Source organism: Ctenopharyngodon idella, chromosome 5, assembly GCF_019924925.1.
Source record: "Ctenopharyngodon idella isolate HZGC_01 chromosome 5, HZGC01, whole genome shotgun sequence".
NCBI lineage: Eukaryota > Metazoa > Chordata > Actinopteri > Cypriniformes > Xenocyprididae > Ctenopharyngodon > Ctenopharyngodon idella.
The window spans coordinates 35,576,464-35,592,971 of NC_067224.1; the positions used below are offsets into that span (position 1 = coordinate 35,576,464).

Consider the following 16,508-nt stretch of genomic DNA (forward strand, 5'->3'; position numbering starts at 1 on the left):
AAGAAAAACATTGAAATACACACACACACATCTCTGTTACTTTCAGTTTAATGTGTTAATGTGTCTTTAACTTCACTTATGCAAAGCATAAACATTTTCCAGTTAGCTATGACTCAATAAAAACAAAATAGTAAATAAATCAAGGGAAATAATTAAAGAATATACATAATAAAATAAATAAATAAATCCCATTATAATAAAGTTAGAAGTACAAAAATATCTATCAGTAAATACTTATGCCTAATTAATCTTTCTAACGTTTTAGAAATTATTAAATATATTATATAGAAATATATTATGTATTAATATATATTATATAAAATATATTATATTATATTATTATTATATTATAGCTTTCCCCATCGTTTGTGTGACAAGATATATAAAATTATATTTTATTATAATTTTGATATACCTAGTGAACCTAGGATATCCTTCTCCCACAGAACAAGCTTCCACAGACACACACAAAAAATACATATATGGGCTTTAAGTGGCCAGTAAAGTATACAATGTCTTTTAAAAGAGGGTAATAACAAAAGTTTATCAAGACATCATTAACTTGGGGTTCATTTTTGCAAGTCAAGGCCAGCTGTCAAGCACCATAGTTTTTTTTTTTTTTTTTTTTTTTTCTTCAGTAAATGGTAACAGCCACCAAAAATCCAGTGTAAGATGATGCACGAGGTCTCTAATCTGGTGTGCAAAAGTTGGTGAAGATCAAACATATCTGCATTTTTGTAGTCCAACATAGATCCGCCGGAACTACAACTCGTCGCGTTACTGGTTTATGACGCAAGTGCTTGCGCAACTGAACTTGAGAGAAACATGGCGGCCTCCATCAGGGCACTTGCCCTTAGATTTTTCTCAGATTCTACGCGAAATATTCCTCATGTTTCAGGGTGTCGAATCAAACATTTGTGCTGTCGTGCTGGGATCACAGGGTGTCGCGGATATAGCGATAGCACAGAGGGCAGAAGTACGCACTTTGGTTTCCAAACAGTCCCAGAGGGGGAGAAAGCAGAGAAAGGTAACGCATACATTAGTTTATTAGGATTGTTTGACTACTCAAAAGAGAATATATAGGACAATATTACATGATTCATTTATGTTTCATGCTAGCTAAATTTCACATACATAAACAAAAATTTACTGACTCTAAACAGCTCTTTTCTTTCATCAAAGTTTATCAAGACAAGTATATGGAAACTTTACAAAGCTATTTTACTCGTAAAGCAACGAAAACTGTTTTATATTCATCCTTTGTGTCCTCATAAGGTGTTGCATTGTTTCTTTTTTGTTACTCTAGTAATACGTCTTTATCTGCCTTAATGTTTTGTATTGTTGTTTGTTTAATAAAAAAAAAGTTTATTAGGATGATTAGTTGTCTATGCCTAATTAAAAGTGTTTAAATTGAGTCTATGATATTAGATAGTGTGTGCTAAAACCTTTTCCACTAGCCATTACATTTCCATTTCTCTCGTTGTTTTTCAACTGTCAGTATATAAGGTGTTTGAAAGTGTGGCCAAAAAGTATGACGTGATGAATGATGCCATGAGTTTGGGAATACACAGACTGTGGAAAGACACACTGCTGCACATCATGAACCCCCAGCCGGGGCTACGACTACTAGACACAGCTGGTGGCACAGGTAAATCACAGCTATGACTTGTTCATAATTTCATTTAGTTTCATTCATTTTACATCTATTTATCTAGAGCTTTATACAATACAGACTGTTTTAAAGCAGCTTAACAGTAACAAACTAGAAAATAACAGCATTAATGCTGCCGAGTTCATCAATTATGAAACAAATAGGCCTACAATTTCAGCTGTAAAGCAGCCCTAAAAGACAACAGTGTCATTATTCAGCTCAATTAAGTTCAATGTTAATTTAATGTACTAATTGCTGTCTAAAAAGTGTTGCATTACTTATTACTAATTACTTTCTAAATCCCGTATCAACCTCAACCAGTTGAACAATAGGAGGATAGACTTGAAACTGCTCTTTTTATTCTTTTAAATAAATCATATAAAGTTGCATAAATTATTTTAGAACTGACCAAGGTACAAGGTTACATTAAAAATATATATTTTAACATTAGATGTTAAATTTTGATGTTAAACCCACTATTGTTTTATATAGAATTGTTCTACAGTCTATACAGTATTTAAAGGGATAGTTCACCCAAAAATTAATATTCTGTCATCATTTACTCACCCTCAAGTTGTTCCAAACCTGTATGAATTTCTTTCTTCTGCTGAACACAAAGAAGATATTTTGAAGTATGACGGTAACTAAACAGTTGATGGACCCCTTTGACTTCCATAGTATGGGAAAAAATACTATGGAAGTCAGTGGGGCCTGTCAAGAAACATAATGTAATGCAGTGGAATCTAAATATTTTCCAAAATAATATTTTACACATAATAATGATTTTTCACAGGATAAATTGGGTCCTTACCCATAAAAAAATATATAGCTGCCTTTTAAATTTTAGGATTGGGATGATCCGTGGCATCTAAAAGATTGAAAGCCCCAGAAATTAATACCCCAGATATTCAGATATGTGCTATTCTGCTGTAGGTGACATCTCTTTTCGCTTCCTGGAGTACACTCGCTCGATGTATGATCGTCAGCAGCGGATAAGAGCGAAATCCCATCAGACACCATCATGGCAGGACATCGCCGATCATTATGTGTCCGACGATGCAGGGCCTCCACAGTCGCGGGCCGTGGTGTGTGACATCAATAAAGAAATGCTCAAAGTTGGAAAACAACGAGCGGAGAAAGCAGGAATCACTACAGGTACGGTCATCTTTAACCAATGACATCTATCGTGCATTTTTTGTAGTGAAAATAAGGTTGATTTCAATTCATGTCACATGTTTTTCAGGTCTGTCATGGGTCGTAGGCAATGCAGAAGAGCTTCCATTCGATGACGATCAGTTTGACATATACACTATTGCGTTCGGCATCAGAAATGTGACCCACATAGAGCAAGTAAAGACTCTGCACTTCACATCAGTTTGCTGAACAGGTTAAAACTAGACATTAAAATAAATAACACTGTACTGAAAGCCATTTCTGTCCTAATCAGTGTTGGGAGTAACACATTACAAAACTAATTATATTACAGAAATATATTACTTTTTGCCGTAACACAGTAATTTAACGCATTACTCATAAAATTTGGGTAATATTATACTCGTTACATTCAGAGTTGGGCAAGTTACTTCCAAAATGCAATACATTATTTATTACTAGTTACTGAAAGTATTTAGTTACATTACAATATTACTGTCTTTGAATTGTAATGCGTTACTTTTGAGTTAATTTCACCACATCTCTCAGTTGAATAAAGAAAACCAATGTTGCTAATAAAGTTTTGATGGATGACGATTGTAATGAAGGTAAAGACGATTACAGTGACATACAGGAGTCGTATATAAGGCATGCGGGAGTCCGTTATTATTGATGCGCAAACAAGCCGTGTATGTGTGCTAGCGACTCACTGATATTTCTCCATCTGTTGCTTTGTCTTGCCCGTGCTCTCGTCCGGCGCATTCTTTCTCTTCTCCGACCCTGAAGCTCTATCGGTTATCTTAGTGTTAGCGTGGCACCGGTCCAGGTGTTTTTTCAAATGCTATTTCTAGAAAGTGCCGCACATAGATTGCAATATTGCACTTGACTATTACGTTCTTGTCCTTTTCTCTGAAAATAATGGGAGTAGCTATGTCCATCTCAAAAATGTAGAATCTGTCTCTGCAGTCATCTCAACCATCGAATTCCAGCAGCAGGAAATAGACATACCCTACTATTTTACCCGTGGATATTTTTCTCTGGTGCTGGAATGTCTTACGGTGTTGGTAAAAAAAAATAAAAATAAAACTAACACCACTTAATTTCGGGTTAAAATGCGTTTTTGTAACGTGCGTTACTGAGATTGTAACCAGAGTTGGGAGTAACGCATTACAAAAGTAATTATATTACAGTAATATATTACTTTTTGCTGTAACACAGAAATATAACGCATTACTCATAAAATTTGGGTAATATTATACTCGTTACAGTCACAGTCCCCCTGATGGATCACTGGCCTACACAGTCATTATGCTGTAAACTATATTTTAGCATTTTATCCCGTCATACTTCTGTGGTTATTTTGGTGAAAGTAACTCAAAAGTAACGCAAAAGTAGTGTAACGCATTACAATTCAAAGACAGTAATATTGTAATGTAACTAATTACTTTCAAATGACAGTAACTAGTAATATATAATGTATTACATTTTGGAAGTAACTTGCCCAACTCTGGTCCTAATCAAAACTTGGAAATGTTGCCCATATTGCTCTGATACTTGCAATTTGTATGTTTCGCTATCTAATCTAAAATGTTACTGAATTTTGTTGTTTATCATTTATTCATTTCCATATTTGAATGATGTGTTTGAAGTCTGTAGGCTAGTTATTATTATTATCTTTGAGATGATGTCTCTGTCTGCAGGCTCTACAAGAGGCTTTGCGTGTCCTTAAGCCAGGTGGACGGTTCATGTGTCTAGAATTCAGCAAAGTGACCAACCCTCTTCTCGCAAGGTCATTGAACCAGTGTTGTTTTAGCATCATTGAGATGCTATTATAGTATTTATTAATATTTTGAATTCATTTTTATTTTTATATTTCCATTTTAATTACAATTTTAGTCATTTTGTTGTGCGTTGGTCAGTTTTATTAGCTTTTGTTTATTTGTCTATGTAGTTTTCATTCATTTTTATTTGTTTTAATTTGTTATTTTTGTACAAGTTGAACTGAATGAAAATGAGAAATGTTGCCTTGGAAAGTAGCTGAAATAAAATGAGCTATAAAAAGTTTTGGTAACACTTTACAATAAAGTTTCATAAGAATGAACAATACTTCTACAGCATTTATTAATCTTAATGTTAATTTCCACATTTACTAATACATTATGGAAATCAAATGTTGTATTTGTTAACATTAGTTAATGTACTGTGAACGACTGTATTTTTATTAACTAACATTAACAAATATTAATAAATATTGTAACAAATGTATTGCTCATTGTTAGCTCATGTTAGTTAATACATTAACTAATGTTAACAAATGAAACCTTACGGTGATGACACATAGGGCAACTTTTTGAGCAATGTTGCCAAGCGATGTTTCTTGGGCACTTTTCCATTGAGAATGGGCAACAAAGTTTGATTTAAAGTATCCAGATAGAAATTTTTTGCCCATTCTCAACAATGGGAAAGTGCCCAAGCAATATTGCTTGGCAACATTGCTCAAAAAGTTGCCCTGTGTATCATCACCTTTATGTAAAGTGTAACCAAAGTTTCTTCTATTTTCAGTTAATGTATGTTTTTATGGAGCCCCTAAAGGGATATGGTGGTGGAAAAAAATATGAGATGGGAGGAAAAATAACAAGTCAATGCTTTTGAAATTTTTTTGCGATCCCCTGAGAAACTTCGATTGCAAACCCTTTGAGTCCTTTGCAAGGGGACGCAAAGTTTCTTGGGGGAACGCAAAACTTTTTCTCATATTTTTTCCATCACCATGTCCCTTAAGGCCGGGGCTCCGTATATATTTTGTAATGAAAATAAGTAATGAAAATGTTTTTTTTATTCTTCTTGTTTTATAGTTGTTGTAGTTTTAGTTAACTAAAATAATCCTGCATTGAACATTGTTACAGTCTTTAACACTGTTGTCTTTGAGGCACTATTCTTTGAAAACACTTTAGAATAATGTATTGTATATTGTATTATACCAAAAATGTTGATATTAAAATGTTTGGTTATCATAATAATAATTTCTTTTTTTTCTTTTTTTTTTTAAGTCTTAGAGATGGTATACACAGTGTATAGTATGTGAATTACTCCATGAATTTTTGTTTATTAATTAACTTATTTTTGCAGGCTGTACGATACATATAGTTTTCAGATGATCCCTGTGTTGGGTGAAGTGATCGCTGGAGACTGGAAATCATATCAGTATTTGGTGGAGAGCATCCGAAAGTTCCCAGACCAGGTAACAAAAAACAAAATACACAGTCCTGAGTGATACAGCTATTTTATAGGCATGAGAGACATGGCACAATAATTGTTCAGACATTTCGTGCAATAGCAATAATTTCCTTGTAGCTAAAACCCAAAGCCTTTGATGCAAAGTTTACATGTCTATCTTCATTTTGCCTAAAATAAAACCGTGTTGGGTCTTGAAATTTAAGAACCTATAAAGGTGTTGTTTCATCACCTAGGCAAGGGGTTCATTTTTATTTTACTTTAAGATTTCATTGTTTTTCTTTGTGAATGCCACACTGAAACCTTATCTGTGCCTATATTCAATACTAAAATTACAATATATTTAGGCAAAAAGTGAAATAAACCATTTTCAGTATTGTATGAAAATGAATTATAGAATATGTTGTGAGAAACCTCTATCATTCTATATGTCTTCCACAGGAAACATTTAAGGAAATGATTGAGGATGCTGGCTTCTTCTGTGTCCAGTATTTTAACCTGACTGGAGGAATCGTTGCGATTCATTCAGGATTCAAGCTCTGAGTGTCTACCGCACATACACAATGAGTATCGCTTTCTCTCCAAATGAACTCTGACAAGAGAGAGTGCTGTTCTACAAACAAAGTGAGGACAGTAAAATCAGAACACTTGTGCAACAGACACTGGGTCTTAGGAAACTCAGCATGAATAGTCCTTTGTTCTGTTGGTATATGGAAATATTTCACCCTTTGAAGTGAAAATGGAAGAGATTAAAATGTTCTTTAAAGTGTTGTGGGTTTGAGTGATATGTTTGTCTGAGATATTGAAAATGTTAAAGGCTGATGAAATGTGAGCACTATTTTTATTTGTACAAGCTGGACAATGTTTGGTTTTTGGTCATTGAGAAGCACATGCTGACCTAATAAAACAAAAAAAAGATTAAATATGTTTTATTTTATCCCATTACAAAATGTAAGTTTAGTAATGAACACTCCCAACGAATTGCTCTTCATATAATGCTGTGCGAGTTCTAGCTCTGGTCTCAATCGGAGCCACACACTTTTGTATTAGTGGAATTGGTCCATAATAACATGAAAAACATCCCTGTGATGTGTTGTGCTTGGCGAAAATGAAACAGTCAGTTGTGTTTTTACTTTAATAAAACCATATATTTTTTAAGATCTTTGTACACTGTTACAAAACTGTACTAAAATTTTAAAATCAGTTTTTGGTCAGAGAATATTTAATCGTCTTGTGTGCAATTACCATGTATTTACAAAGTCTCTTATTAGTGATCTCAAAAAAAAAAAAAAAAAAAAAAAAACCTCAGACACTCTGAACATAAGACATGGCTTAAAGATAAATATATTAGTCAATAAATATTCAGAGAACATATTTCCATTTATGAAATGTGCTGCTATACAGATACAGAAATATACACAGATCAAACTCTAACCTTTAACATTTGTAAAATGATAATGGAGAAAATAATTATATCTTTAAAAAAATTAAAAAATATTAATTTTTGTACACATTTTCTTTTATACAATCTTAAGTGCTACAAACAATACGAAATATTAAATAGTGACTCAAGTACCCAGAAAAAATGCTATATTTGCAGTACATATTTCTATGCAAGGCAAGAGTAGATTCTCATGTTACGGCACTGTTTTAGTCTATGTATAAATAAAGTTATTTTATAATGACCGCCTGTGTAAGCTGTATGGATACATTTCATAGAAACAGTATAAAATACTCTGTAAAAACAGAAAGGCATGATGATATGATGGTGTATGTGTAAAGCATGAGTGCAATGTGTAGTTATTAAAGGTGATTATGCGGTTTTTGATGCATATAAATATATATACCACTGCATTCCAATCTCTTTAAACCATTATACTTTGGCGTCTTTCTGACAAACTGCTAGCTTAAAAAAAGGAGAAAAAAAAAGAAAAAAAAAGAGCAACTTATTAGGGGTCAAACACTAGACATCCTACACCGCTAACCCTAGAGTAGTCAGGTTCTAATTCAACCAGTGGTGTTTTGACTGTACCCTGGAGACAAACTAAACTTTGGTGTGATATACATGTAGCTCAGTAGTCTCCATTGACAAGTATTTAAAAAAAAAAAAAAAAAGGAAGCTTTTTTAATGGTCTGTTCCTGTACTTAAAAGATAAAGGCCCTGAGAGAGGAAGAGAAAGAGGGAGATGTACAATATTCAAGTCCGATTTACACCTAGCTAAGTTGTCGGTGAGAAATGACCTCAGCACCTGATGTGCACTCCCTCCACATGAAGTGTTCCATTTTGGTTTTTATTTCTCTAAATGAAATAATTTAGTGTACTGAGATGTACGTACATGCTGTATGACTTCTTACTGCTCGCATGCAATTCTGAATGAAATATATGTGTAAAAAGAGCATTCAAATCATCTTATCGCTAATAACGTGGAACTTAAATTGTCGTAAAAACGTAAAAGTTAGTCATATACATTTACAGACATTTTCCCTGGTCCTAGTCCAATCAAGAAAGCATTCATATAATGATGCTCTGTATGACTCACATTTCTGAGTTTGTGTTGCACGAGGAAGTATGTGAAATTCAAATATAGCTGTTATTTAGCTTTATACTTTTGCCTTCTTAGCATCTATAACCATTGTGTTGATGTGACAGATTCTGAAGGCCACAGGAATGAACGAGATCAACACTGAAAAAAAAAAAAAAAAAAAAAAAAAAGTACAATTGTAAAATCTTAAAACGCAAACCATTTCTGATAAGTACACTCCAGAGTTTTGACAACACAACTATTAAAAAGTTTAAAATTTATTGATTTTCAAGAGCCTGTGCTGTTTTAGGGTCTCCTATCAGAGCCCTGATCTATCATAAGATGCTTTGCTGCCCCCTTGTGTTTCAGACATGCCAGTACACTGTGAGGGAAACAGTGCTCTGGCCTCTTCGTCTTGCTGATAAACTTGACCTCTACATTGTCCTGAGGTGAAAAATAAGTCACAATTCTCCTCAGAAGTCCTCTCTTCCCTCTCTACGGTAAGTCTAGGAGGGAGCAAACAAGTTTGTGGTTCTGGACCCAAGCCTAATTCACAGTCTGTATCCTCAGGAATTATGGGTATTCGCTGTGCTAGCTCACAGCAACCCTGTCCCATGCAGCCGTCACTGTCTGTCTGGGCGTACTGTACGTTAACTGAACAATCTTCAGCGTAATTACTAGCACTTCCCCGGTGTACAGTCATCTCTGTGTAAAAGCAGCATGGCAGTCCGTCATAGCTAACATGATCTGGCGACGGTAGCTGCTCGGTGCTAACGCTATAAAAGTTCTGTGGGGAAGCGATAGCTTGAGACTCTGCGGCCCACCTGCAGCGTCCTCGGTCTTCTCCTTCCATACCTTTATGTTCTAAGTTTAATTTAGGTACCTCAAAACAGCAGTTGCAAGCTACCCCTTGCTCTCCACAAGGCTTCACAGAGCTGTGGCTCCTTTCTGTCACAGAGCCCTCTAGGGGCCCGGCTGAGGTAGTGCTAGTAAGTTCCCTGGTTTCCACTGAAGAGTGGCTACTACAGTTGGGCTCCAGGCTGCAGTTAGACAACTGGTCCCCAGAAATGTAACAAGCTCCAACTGGAGGTTGTAGGCAGTCCATCATCCCTGATACTGGGGCCGAAGTGTCATCAGCTGGAGGGGCGGCAGAAAACACTGTCCCAGCCTCCCCAGCCGATCCCCGACACGGACTCTTACTGCGGTACACGTAGGGGTCATAGTCACTGCTTAGCGAACTCCGGAACGTCGAGCAGCTTCCATACACGCCCTGGTTGCTGACTTCCGTACAATCCAACATGGAGTCACTTGAGGAGCAGTGGCATTGACCCGAACTGCTGCTGCTGTCACTTCCAGGACAGTCCGCAAGGTAACCGCTACACACAGAGCGGTGCCCGTGGTAACAACTAAGTCCTGAGGTGCTTCCGGAGTCACCCAGACGGGAAGAGGAAGCCGGTGCCATGTGCACCACAGTAGGATACAAAAGTCCTGGTTGGAAGGGTCGACTGTGACCTTTGTGGAGTCCATTACCAGGCTGGCCTTCAGGTTGTGGAAAGGTCAAGCCCTGAAAATAGTAGTGCTGGTACATGGTCTCGTACTGGGAAAAGCAGGCAGCACGAGAAAAGTTGCGTCCATGGAATTTGGGTCGTTTGAATGTATGGGTTTGTGGGTAAGCAGGGCCACGATGCTCCAGGCTGCAATGGTGCGGGTTTAGCGTGTGGTCCAAATGGAGGGCAGGGTAACCCCGTATAAAGGGGGATTGTGAAGGATAGAGGCCCTGCTCAGGGTGCTGGTCCACTGTTAAAACAGTGATGGGGTTGCCATGGGGGTCCATGCTGGTCCGTGTAGGGTAGGCCGTCACCTGCCCAGCTCTGTGCACCCTTCCTGGATAATGAACAGGGAGGACGACTCTCTGCTGGCGGCTGTGGACTGGGTTTCCTGGATCAAGGCAAACTGTGCCTGGGTTTCCCTTTTTTTGTTCTGGTAGAAAATACAAATGCACAGTTCAAAAATTAACTGAATCAAGACCCATTATTTATACATATTTGACAGTTTGAGTCAGTTTCTGATGCTCACCAATAATGTTGTGCCTGCAGTGTGGACAAGTGTGGTGCTGAAGTAGCCAAGGGTCCACACATTTCTTGTGAAATCGGTGTGCGCAAGGGATCACCCTCAACTCCTGCAAGTGTGGCAAAGATTTGTGAGGTCAATAGGTCTGTCTTAACATTGTTGTGGGTCTTCCAGTTACTGCAGTGACATTTTGAAGCTTCCTGGAATGCAATATTTGCAAACCCCAAAAAACAGGGTACCATTTTATGCTCTTACCAAGTCACAGAGCTGTTTTCAAGTAACTCATGCTTTAGATCAGGGGTGTTCAATACTCCTGCTTCTCGAGGGCCAATGTCCTGGAGAATTTAGCTCCAACCTACACCAACACACCAGCCAAGAAGGTTCCAGTAATCTGGAAGACCTTGATTAGCTGGTTCAGGTGTGTTTAATTAGGGTTGGAACTAAACTTTACAACAGGGATGTCCAAACTCAGTCCAGGAGGGCCATTGTCCTGCAGAGTTTAGATCCAGCTTAACTCAATAAACCTGCCTGGAAGTTTCTAGTATGTCTAGTAAGACATTGATTAGTTCAGGTGTGTTTAATTGGGGTTGTAGCTACACCTTGCAGGACAGTGGCCCTCCAGGAGCAGGATTGGACACCCCTGCTTTAGATGCCAAAACACCACATTGTGCAATGTGAACTGTAGATGGCGCCACCGTTACACAGCTTGTCAGTGCTCAAGATGGTACAAACTCTCATACTAGTGCTTACAGGACTTTACAATTGCAATCAGCTACTGACTTATACATTATTTTCAGCCTAAAACCTACTTCCAATGCTTCGAACTCAGCTAAAGTGTCTCAAAAACAAAAACTTCAACATTCTCAACCCCTTTCTAAGAGATAAACTCCTGTGCTTTTATATAGAAAGCCTAACTTCACAGATCTCACCCACAGAAGTCATTCTCTGTCCCCAAGCATGACTCATCCCCCCTCCCTCTGCCTTTCCTCCCTGCTTTTGTTGCTTTTCTTAATCATCACAGACAAACCCTTTGATGCCATTGAGCCTTTTATATCGCCACTTCCTCTGTGCATCTCAGACGCCTTGATTTCTTTGTTGTGTGCTTTTTTTTTTTAGCATGACACATAACCGCAAAGGCGAATAAAAAAAATGTCACCAGTGTTAGTCTTCATATACTTTCAGACAGAAGAAGCACAGGGAGGCCAAAACAAGGATGTTTAAGACAACAATATCAAGAACCTCAGAAAGGTCCTTCACTGAATAAACCAAATCAACCAAAATAAATAAACTAGAAAGCATGACTAATTTTCCAGGGTCATGCAGTAGTGGTTTGGCATATTCCTTTAATCTGTTAGCCTGTAATTTGGTTTTGGAATAGATATTAAAGGACCAACAAAGTGAGTAAATTTGGCCAGTGTGCAACACCTTTTTAAATTGTTTTTTTTCCCCCTTCTACAAGCTTTTGAACATTTCTGAAGATAATTACCTCGCCATCGATGTATTTCTCAAGGCATATGGCACAGTCTGATGTGGAACTACTGCTCACTGAGTCTGATGCTCCACAGCTGGCCTCACGTTGACCCTTGACCTTAGCCTTGAACTTGCGTGTTTCCATCTTCTCCAGGGCCTGAATGGCCATCCGGTTCATGGAACTCTGACAGGTGGGGAAACAATTATGTACAGAAGGCATGTCAGGAAAGGCATGAAACAAACTTCTTTAAATTGTACATTGACATGAAACAAGACAACTTTTTGTGAATTAATCAAATTGCATGAGGTCAACATTTAGACCTCTAATTGAATTGTTACCGTGTAATCGAACCCGTATCAAACTGCATTGTAGAGCCTCACCTGGCTGCGTCTTTGCTTGAGCTTTATCTTGATGAGGAGGATGAGGCAGACCAGAGACACCACAACGAAGAATGCCAGGAAAATTCCCATGTCAAAATACTCTGTGGGCTGTAGTAGACAACAACAGGAAAATGTCAGAACATTTTGAAGATAAGGTGTCAGCGAAAAAGCTTACATTCAATTAAATTACAAACGTTACACACCATTGTAAAATAAAACTTTCTTTGTGGGACGCTCAGATGTGATAACGCAACAAGCCAAGCACAACATGCCATAGAAGGCATACTTCAAAGGAGATTTAGAAGACTTAAAGGGATAGTTCACCCAAAAAATGAAAATTACCCCATGATTTACTCACCCTCAAGCCATCCTAGGTGTATATGACTTTCTTCTTTCAGACGAACAGAATCTGAGTTATATTAAAAATATCCTGGTTCTTCCAAGCTTTATAATGGTAGTGAATGGAACTCGAGTCCAAAAAAGTGCATCCATCCATCATAAAAGTAATCCATATGGCTCCAGGGGGTTAATAAAGGCCTTCTGAAGCAAACCAATGGGTTTTTTTTTTTTGTAAGAAAAGTATCCATATTTAAAACTTTATAAACTATAATAACTGGCTTCCGGCAACAGCCGTACTCAAGTCTAGTTCTGGCGGAAGAGTGACCTCTGATCCGAGACGACGTATTAATGAACGTGGAAGCGCAGAGGATAGAGCAAAAAATATTTTTCTTACAAAAGCTGAGTTTTTCTTACAACTCCGATTCTGTTCGTCTGAAAGAAGATAGTCATATACACCTAGGATAGCTTGAGGGTGAGTAAATTATGGGATAATTTTCATTTTTGGGTGAACATTTCCTTTAACTTTTTACAGAGTTTTATACCATGCAAAATCTGTAACGCTAATTAAAGCACTGTTTAAAAATATTATTATATAAAAAATAAGAAAAGAAAAAAAAAAATCAAGATAAACTTTGTGACCCATAAAGTTCACGTTATAACATACTAATGTATGTTTTATTGCATGCAATACAAAAGTGTGAACTCTCACCCTTGGTGGTCGATGTTGGATTCTGGCTCGTGCAACTTTTTGCTTATTGACTATGTTCATCAGTTTAACCGCATCGGCTCCTTTGACATAGACCACCGGCCTTTTTAAGGGGTCCTCTGAAACCTGGTTCAGCTAGGAAAAATAATGAGAGAAAAGACAGTAAGAATTTGAGAGAAAGATTTCAAGCTCTCATGCCAGACCACCACAATTAAATGATACAGTTATTTAGAGTAAAAACTCTGAAAAGCAGCAACAGCACCAAAACCCATTACACTGCTATGGCTTTACATCTGAAGATGCACTTAGAAAAATACATGTAATTATTTTAATGAATAACATTTCCAATCATTATTCAATCTGCCCAATCAACATGAACTCGGTTGCTGGGGAAAAGCTCTCCCCGACAACATACACCCATGTGAAAAAGCAACCTATAGAGTCCAGACATGGAAACTGTGGTTGGTCTTTTTTCCGTATAGAAGGGGAAAGTAGCAGTAAACCAATTGCATGTTGCGAATGTGGATGCTCAATTTAGCCTTGTAGCTCCCTCAGACTACAGCTCCAGTCTGTAATTTGAAAAACCTGAGGGAAATACCAGGGATATTCAAGCCTCTATTTCTCCCTCTGTCGTCATGTCTCTCATGTGAAATATGGGAAGTTGAAAGATAGTCATTTAAGCGTTCTTTCCCCCCTCTTATTTTTCAGGTCTGTTGGGTTTTCATTCAAGAAAAGAGGCACAGACTCAGGGAAAGCCTCCCGCTTTCTCTATATTTACACATTGCAATATGATAGAAATACAGGCTCTAACAGCACATCGTAGAGACGTCTTTACGGTTTGTGCATTTTTATCTTGACAATTTACAGCATTCGCTCGTCTGCAATACATGGAATAGAATAATGTTTCACAGACCTTGTGGCTGTTTTTTTTTTAAAGACATTTATTTAACGTTTGTACACAAATACAACAAAAGAAAAGCTTGTCGCCATGATCCTAAGGTGTTTCTGTGGTAGCTGTTAGCTATATGTGCGGTTTCTAGGCTGTTGGTCAAGTCTCTGAAAAAATCTAATTTAAGTCTATGGGATTTTCAACACATTTAGTCATCTACCAGGCAAAAATCAGATCAGTTAAATTAACAGCATACATTTTTCATTTGAGGTATCACAGATGTCTTTGGCAATGAACATATGCTTACTGGGGGAGAAAAGAAAGAGAGAAAGAGAGAGAAAAAAATGAATAAGGACAGAACTAGGTTAGGATCTGGGGTAGGGAACTAGGGTAGGATCTAGCAGGTGATGATGAAAGCTTTTCCCTTAATGCTTGGCCCCGTGATTAAAACTCTCCTCGTCCTCCCCAAAGCCTTGAGGCTTTAAACTGTAATCTGTGCAACCGAGGAAGCCGAATGAGTCTGGACAGAGGTGCTGGCACTGGAATGTACTGCGCTGACTCTTTTCATGTGGTCTACACAGAAGCTCTTTTATCTCGTCTGTACACCGTTTACAACTGAACGAGGGAGAGGGGGAAAAAGCAAGTCTGGGCCTGGTTTGGGAGAGAAAAATACCACAGTGAAAGAGAGGGGAGTGGAAAAAAAGACCCTTGCTCTCTCAAAAGCAGAGACAAAGAAAAGGACTTCCGCAGATCAGCCTTTTCCACAGACAGTGGTGAGAATAGGTGCTGCACCACGGTAGTGATTCCATTAAGTAAATGGAAATAAAGTGGTAGTGGACAACACACTGCTTTCAATTATCACTGAATATCTAACTACATTTTCGTTTCTTAAAGAAAATTCAAATACATCCTATCTGTCCTAAATAGTATGTGGTACTAGAATTAGTCCGTAGGTGTGCCAGAGGTGCCCAAATTAAATACTTTTTCAGAATCTGCTTTTTTTTTTTTTTTTTGTATTTTTATCTAAAAGTTCCATAGTTTAGCTATAATTTATCTAGCATTTACATGGTAACAGTACATTGCAAGTACATATGCTAGCAAGATGCAAAATATATATGATGTGGTATGACACAGGCCCAAATACTGATGTACTATCTTAATATACTGTACACTCAAAAGTATGACATTTTCCCCATCAACAGCAAAAGTACATATAATACAGTACAAAAGTTTGGGGTCTGTAAGATTTTTTTAAATATTTGAAATGAAAAAATTCTTTTATGCTCACCAATGCTGCATTTTGATCAAATACACAGTAAAACAGTAATAATGTGAAATATAAAATAAAAAAACCCTTATATATATATATATATATATATATATATATATATATATATATATATATATATATATATAATGTTTTAATGTATCATTACTCCAGTCTTCAGTGTCACATGATCTTTCAGAAATCATTCTAATATGCTGATTTGTTGCTCAAGAAACAATTCTTATTGGTATCAGTTTCATTTGATCAATTAAATGCATAATTCCTGAATTGAAGTACTGATTTCTTAAAAAAAAAAAAAAAAAAAAATCTATAAAATATTACTGACCACAAACTTTTGAAAATGAGTGTAATTTAGTATGTAGTGTAAGTATGCAAATTAGGACATAACCAATTAAACGCAATTCCATTAACAAACCACATTACAATCCTATGACTTCTTTGAAAACTAAATGGAGTTTTAAAAATAAAAATTTGAGATTTTAAACCTTCAATCTTTAATTTAAAACAAAAAAACAAAAAAAAACAATGATATACTATAAATGGGAAAGTTTTTCCTTTGTGTTTTTTGCATGCACAATCCCTGTTCACACGAATCTGTGAAAAACTAAAATCGCTGTGTTATGCTGCCAGGTCAGTAGTTGGAGATGTCACTTTGTAAAGAAACACTACGCGCCTATAGACTGAACACATAATGAGCATGTGCATGACGTCACCGTTTTCACAAATTCGCATTTTTGTAGTTTACACAGAGACGATAACGGTATCACTTTCAAAAGTTTGCATTTTCAGGCCCCCAAAACGCTGTTGTC

The 16,508-nt window shown here is 36.9% G+C and overlaps 2 protein-coding genes across 2 annotated transcripts in view; one reads left to right on the forward strand and one right to left on the reverse strand.

Moving 5' to 3' along the window:
• Positions 1-789: 789 nt before the first annotated feature.
• On the forward strand, positions 790-6,957 carry coq5 (coenzyme Q5, methyltransferase). Its single transcript, XM_051894199.1, has 7 exons — positions 790-1,027; positions 1,499-1,648; positions 2,585-2,806; positions 2,895-3,001; positions 4,504-4,592; positions 5,930-6,041; positions 6,476-6,957. The coding sequence occupies exons 1-7, from the start codon at positions 826-828 to the stop codon at positions 6,575-6,577; spliced, it is 984 nt and encodes a 327-aa protein (XP_051750159.1). The 5' UTR covers positions 790-825; the 3' UTR covers positions 6,578-6,957.
• A 350-nt stretch (positions 6,958-7,307) lies between these two features.
• Positions 7,308-16,508, reverse strand: part of znrf3 (zinc and ring finger 3) — a 75,462-nt gene continuing 66,261 nt past the window's right edge. The window contains exons 5-9 of the mRNA XM_051894157.1: positions 13,526-13,657; positions 12,478-12,585; positions 12,113-12,280; positions 10,633-10,735; positions 7,308-10,536 (exon numbers count right to left, since the gene is read on the reverse strand). Coding sequence (XP_051750117.1) covers positions 8,876-10,536; positions 10,633-10,735; positions 12,113-12,280; positions 12,478-12,585; positions 13,526-13,657 — 2,172 coding nt within the window. The 3' untranslated portion in view covers positions 7,308-8,875. The remainder of the gene's footprint in view (positions 10,537-10,632; positions 10,736-12,112; positions 12,281-12,477; positions 12,586-13,525; positions 13,658-16,508) is intronic.

Bases quoted from the DNA above. Each gene is read 5' to 3' on its own strand.
- coq5 (XM_051894199.1), top strand. From the start codon at position 826: ATGGCGGCCTCCATCAGGGCACTTGCCCTTAGATTTTTCTCAGATTCT. The intron at 4,593-5,929 runs GTCATTGAACCA...TTATTTTTGCAG, and splicing joins ACCAACCCTCTTCTCGCAAG to GCTGTACGATACATATAGTT. The intron at 6,042-6,475 runs GTAACAAAAAAC...TGTCTTCCACAG, and splicing joins TCCGAAAGTTCCCAGACCAG to GAAACATTTAAGGAAATGAT.